This window comes from Salvelinus sp. IW2-2015, linkage group LG21 (assembly GCF_002910315.2).
Source record: "Salvelinus sp. IW2-2015 linkage group LG21, ASM291031v2, whole genome shotgun sequence".
Taxonomy (NCBI): Eukaryota; Metazoa; Chordata; class Actinopteri; order Salmoniformes; family Salmonidae; genus Salvelinus; species Salvelinus sp. IW2-2015.
The window spans coordinates 6837914-6843882 of record NC_036861.1 but is presented as its reverse complement, the minus strand read 5'-3'; the positions used below and the strand labels follow the sequence as shown (position 1 = coordinate 6843882).

Sequence of the window (5969 nt, the reverse complement as noted above, 5' to 3'; positions counted from 1 at the left end):
AACATGGAGCACAGCTATAAATTTCTCTCCTGTGTGTGTTCTCTGATGTAGAGCAGAGAGCCAGATGTAGTAAAACTCTTCCCACATTGACCAACAGCATAAGGTCTCTCTCCTGTGTGTATTCTCTGGTGTGATGTCAGCTGGCCAGACCGACCAAAACTCTTCCCACATTACCACAGCTGTAAGGTTTCTCTCCGTCTGTATTCTCTGGTGCATTGTCAGTGCCAGATTGACCAAAACTCTTCCCACATTGACCACAGCTATAAGGTTTCTCTCCTGTGTGTATTCTCTGGTTAGAGTCAGATGGCAAGATCGACCAAAACTCTTCCCACATTGACCACAGATGTAAGGTTTCTCTCCTGTGTGTATTCTCTGGTGTAGAGTCAGAGAGCCAGATGTAGTACATCTCTTCCCACATTGATCACAGCTGTAAGATTCTCTCCTGTGTGTGTTCTCTGGTGTAATGTCAGCTGGCCAGATTGACCAAAACTCTTCCCACATTGACCACAGCTATAAGGTTTCTCTCCTGTGTGTTCTCTGTGTAGAGTCAGAGAGCCAGATGTAGTACATCGCTTCCCACATTGATCACAGCTATAAGGTTTCTCTCCTGTGTGTATTCTCTGGTGTAGAGTCAGATGCAAGATTGACCAAAACTCTTCCCACATTGACCACACTATAAGGTTCTCTCCTGTGTGTATTCTCTGGTGTAGAGTCAGAGTGCTAGACTGACCAAAAACTCTTCCCACATTGACCACAGCTATAAGATTTCTCTCCTGTGTGTATTCTCTGGTGGATATCAGGCTGGTTGACTGAGTATAGCTCTTCCCACATTGAACACAGCTATAAGGTTTCTCTCCTGTGTGTGTTTCTCTGTTGTAATGTCAGCTGGCCAGATGTAGTACATCTCTTCCCACATTGATCACAGCTATAAGGTCTCTCTCCTGTGTGTGTTCTCTGGTGTACAGTTAGGAGAGCCAGATCGACTAAAACTCTTCCCACATTGACCACATCTATAAGTTCTCTCCTGTGTGTATTCTCTGGTGTATTATCAGGCTGGTTGACTGAGTAAAAATCTTCCCACATTTGATCACAGCTATAAGATTTCTCTCCTGTGTGATCCTCTGATGAATTTTAATGCCTGCTGATGAGGTGAATCTCTTCCCACAGTCAGAGCAGCAGTGATTCTCTTCCCTGTGGGTCTCTGCTGTGTTTCTTGAGGTGTTCTGATCTGCAGAGACTCTTCTCTGCCTCTTCAGCATCATGAGGTTGTTGAGGCTCCCCAGAGGATCCACGATAGTCCCGTCTCTCTCCTGTGTGAACAAACAAAGTCAGACAGATGATTAAAGGCCCACAACAGCGGAAATCCACTGTAAAAGGTGATGCCAACAGCATAGCCATGATGTTGTACAAACAATTGATGTCTGTAATGAAGTTAAAATTATTTGACAATTGTCTTAAAATGAGCAACAAGTCATATTTGTCTAAAAGTTGACATTAGTAGTAACATCTAAGTTTAGACTAGAAATAAGTTATTCATGTTGTTGAAAATCTAAGCAGTGTGCCAGAAGACTTTGTCTAATCAAGCAGACAATAACAGATTATAAACATCAATTGTTAGGATGTGATCCAACGTGGAGCACGGCATAACTGTCTTTACCAGAGTAAATGAATGGAAGAAGCACTTGGTTGTTGTGCATGTCGTGATGAGTTTGTCATTTGACTGAATTCAGATTTTTGTTTTCCTGATCAGCTGATGATAGATGAACATGTGACTAACTAAAACAGCTACATATTAAGTAATTATGTTATGTAATTATTGGAAGAACCGCGTTAATGACAGAATCCATTTGGGTGTTGTCAATAAATGTATGATTTTTAATTTCACCTTTATATTAACTTTCTTATGGCTGGGGCAGTATTGAGTAGCTTGGATGAATAAGGATGCCCAGAGTAAACTGGCCTGCTCATCAGTCCCAGTTGCTAATATATGCATATTATTAGTATATTTGGATGGGAAAATTGAAGTTTCTAAAACTGTTTGTAATGAAGTCTGTGAGTAAACAGAACCAGATGCGCAGCAAGAAACCTGAGAAGAAATCCAACCAGACCAGGAAGTGGGAAATCGGGGTTTGGTCGATTTTCAAACTCAGCCCATTGAAGAGAACAGTGGGATATTGGTCATGTTGCAACCTTGCTAAGCTTTCCACTAGATGTGGAGGGGGGCTGAATGACGAGGGAATGAGTCAAAGTCTGCCCAGCAGCCACAGCTAGTCACGTGTCATTCACATGAGAGGGTAGCTCCCGTTCCATTTCTTTTCTGAAAATATATTTTTCATGAAAAAAGATTGATTCTATACATCGGCTTTGACATGTTATACCGACTGTAACGGAAACTTTTTACATTCGTCTGCAACTAGTGAACGCGCTCTCTTGATTTTAATTTGCTTACCAAAGGCGCTAACAAAGAGCTATTGGGACATAACATATGGACATTATCGAACAATCAAACATTTATGTGGAACTGGATTTTCCTGGGAGGAATTCTGATGAAGATCATCAAAGAAGTGAATATTTATAATTTATTCCTGACTTTTTACTTCTGTTACTGCACAATATGGCGAGTATCTTTTGGCGCTGGTTGGTTCTCTGAGTGCCTACTCAGATTATTGCATGGTTTGCTTTCCGTAAAGCTTTTTTTGAAATCTGACACAGCCGTTGCATTAAGTAGAAAGTTTATATTATATTCCATATATAACACTTGTAATTTTTCATCAACATTTGATAATTAGTTATTCTGTAAATTGTTGTTCTCTGCTCAAAATCACCGGATGTTTTTGGAACTACTGAACATAAAGCGGCCAATGGATACTGAGATTTTTTATATAAAATATGAACTTTATTCAAACAAAACAACATGTATTGTGTAACATCAAGTTCCTATGAGTTATCTTGATGAGATCATCAAAGGTTAGTGATCATTCTATCTCTATTTCTGAATTTTTGTGGACTCGACTCTTGGCTGGAAAAATGCTGTGTTTTCTGGTTGAAATAGTGCTGGCTGACCTAACAATCGTTTGTGGTGTTTCGCTGTAAAGCCTATTTGAAATCGGACAATGTGGTGGGATTAACAACCAAGATACTTTGTATGTTGAGGAACTTTTATATGAGATTTCTGTTGTTGTGAATTGTTAGCGCCCTGCACTTTCACTGGCTGTTGTCATATCGATCCCGTTAACGGAGATCTCAGCCGCTAAGAAAAGTTTTTAACCAGGTAGGCCAGTTGAGAACAACTTCATCATTTACAACTGCGGAACCGGCCAGGATAAAGCAAAGCAGTTGCAACAAAACAAGAAACACAGAGTTACACGTGGGAGAAACAAACGTACAGTCAAATTAACACAATAGAAAAATCTATATACAGTGTGTGCAAATGGAGTTAACGGATGTAAGGCAATTAAATAGGCCATAGTAGCGAAGTTAATTACAATTTAGCAAATTAACACTGGATGATAGATGTGCAGATGATGTGCAAGTAGAAAAATTACTGGTGTGCCAAAAGAGCAACAAAAGGTAAATAGAAATATGGGGATGAGGTAGGCAGTGGATGGGCTATTTAAAATGGGCTTGTACAAGCTGCAGCGATTGGTTAAGCTGCTCAGATAAGCTGATGCTTAAAGTTAGTGAGGGAGATAAGTCTTCCAACTTCAGCCGATTTTTGCAATTTGTTCCAGTCGAATTGGCAGCAGAGAACTGGAAGGAAAGGCGGCCAAAATAAGGTTGTTGCTTTGGGGATGACATTTTTTGGTGACCATTCCCAGATCTGTGCCTCGGACCACAATCCTGTCTCGGAAGCTCTAAGGCACAACTTAGTTCGACCTCATTGCTTGGTGGTTGCTCTTGACATGCATTGTTCAACGTGTTGGCACCTTTATATAGGACAGGTGGAAATCATACACAATATGATTCATGTGGCACAAACAAAAAACTCTCAGTCAAAAATAGAAGTCAGAATACAGCCTTTTCTATTGCTCTCATTTGATTTCAGGATCCTGCTGAATTGTTCTTCCGCCACAGGAGACAGTGGTAGACTTTTACCGTGTGTATCCTTCTATGCTCCTTCAGGTTACTTGACCAGTGAAACCCTTTCCAGACTGGGAGCATTGAAAAGCTTTTTCTCCTCTGTATCCTCTCATAGCTTTAAGGTACGCCATTCGTGAAAATCTATTTACACGTGGAGCAGAAATGCTTTTCTCCTGTGTGTTATTCTCTCATGCCTTTTCAGGTTAGTATAAATGGTAAACTCTGTTCACACGGGAACATTGGTTTAAGCTTTTCTCCTGTGTGTATCCTCTCATTGAGCTTTCAAGGTTGCCCTATCTGAGTTAAAACTCTTTCCACATTGGGAACAGTGATAAGGCTTTTATCTTTGTGTTATTCTCTTGTGCCTGTTCAGGTTAGCCTAACACAGCAAAAAACTCGTACCACACTGGGAGCATTGGAAAGGCTTTCTCAGTCGTGTGTGTCCTCTCATGCAGTTTTAGGTTCCCTAACCAAGCAAAAACTATTTTCACAGTGGAGCAGTTGTTGTCTCACGGTTTGGGCGTTCTGGGGCTGTTCCCCCTGAATGACTCTTGCCCGCTTCAGAGTGAGAGTCTGGTTCTCTCCTTGCAAAGACACACAGAGATTCGTTTTAAACACCGACCTAAATGAAACCTCCCACATGATAAAACTGTCTTTCCTATGAAGTTTAATCTAGACTAGATCCCTCAATAAAAGAGCAGAACAGCGTCATCACAGAAGGCTGGGTAGTGCTTTTGCAGGCTGCGGTAAATCCATTTGAATTCAATACATTTTTGAAAGCTTTCCTTACATGTGACTATTAGAAGAAGTGGCGTAAGAAAGTGACTTCATGTAATGAATGCTAAAAAATATTCATGAAGATATACAATATCAGTCAACGTTTGGGACACACCTACTCATTTTCAAAGGGTTATAAATTATTTGTTTACCATTTTCTACATGTTAGAATAATCGTGAATGAAGACATCAAAAACTATGAAATAACACAAAAGGAATCATGTAGTAACCAAAAAAGTGTTAAACATTCTAAATATATTTTTAGATTTTTCCAAGTAGCCACCCCTTGCCTTGATGACAGCTTTGCACACTCTTTGGCATTCTGCTCAACCAGCATCACCTGCTGGAATGCGTTTCCAACAGTCTTGAAGCAGTTCCACACTATGCTGAGCACTTTTGGCTGCTTTCCTTCACTCTGTGGTCAAACTCATCCCAAACCCATCTCAATTAGGTTAGAGTCAGGTGAATTTGAAGCCAGCACTCCATCCTCTCCTTTTTGGTCAAATAGCCCTTACCACAGCCTGGTGTTGTGGGTCATTGTCCTGTTATGTTGAAAAAAACAAATGATAGCCCACTAAGCGCAAACCAGACGGGAGGGCGATCGCTTGAGAATGCTGTGGTACGTCAGACAGTGTGCTGCCTTTCCAGAATCATGTCAAAATCAAAGCTGTAGAACATCTCAACGATGATCATTGGAACCAGGATGACACCTGAGCGTCAGGTTCACAGTCTCAGTAGCCAAAGGGTCTGAATACTTTATGTAGAATAAAGGACCAAAACTCTTCCCACATTGACCACAGCTATAAGGTTTCTCTCCTGTGTGTGTTCTCTGGTGTAGAGTCAGAGAGCCAGATGTAGTACATCGCTTCCCACATTGATCACAGCTATAAGGTTTCTCTCCTGTGTGTATTCTCTGGTGTAGAGTCAGATGGCAAGATTGACCAAAACTCTTCCCACATTGACCACAGCTATAAGGTTTCTCTCCTGTGTGTATTCTCTGGTGTAGAGTCAGAGTGCTAGACTGACCAAAACTCTTCCCACATTGACCACAGCTATAAGATTTCTCTCCTGTGTGTATTCTCTGGTGTGATATCAGGCTGGTTGACTGAGTA

General features: G+C 41.0%; 1 protein-coding gene across 2 annotated transcripts in view; it reads right to left on the bottom strand.

The window, feature by feature from the left end:
* LOC112081373 (zinc finger protein ZFP2-like) overlaps window positions 1–5969 on the bottom strand; it is a 68465-nt gene that overhangs the window by 49183 nt on the left and 13313 nt on the right. Inside the window, exon 2 of one of the 2 annotated variants that reach the window (XM_070433835.1) lies at window positions 1153–1310. The exons of the other annotated variant lie outside the window; for it this stretch is intronic. Coding sequence (XP_070289936.1) covers window positions 1168–1310 — 143 coding nt within the window. The 3' untranslated portion in view covers window positions 1153–1167. Of the gene's footprint in view, window positions 1–1152; window positions 1311–5969 lie in introns of those variants that run through there. 2 annotated transcript variants of the gene reach the window in all.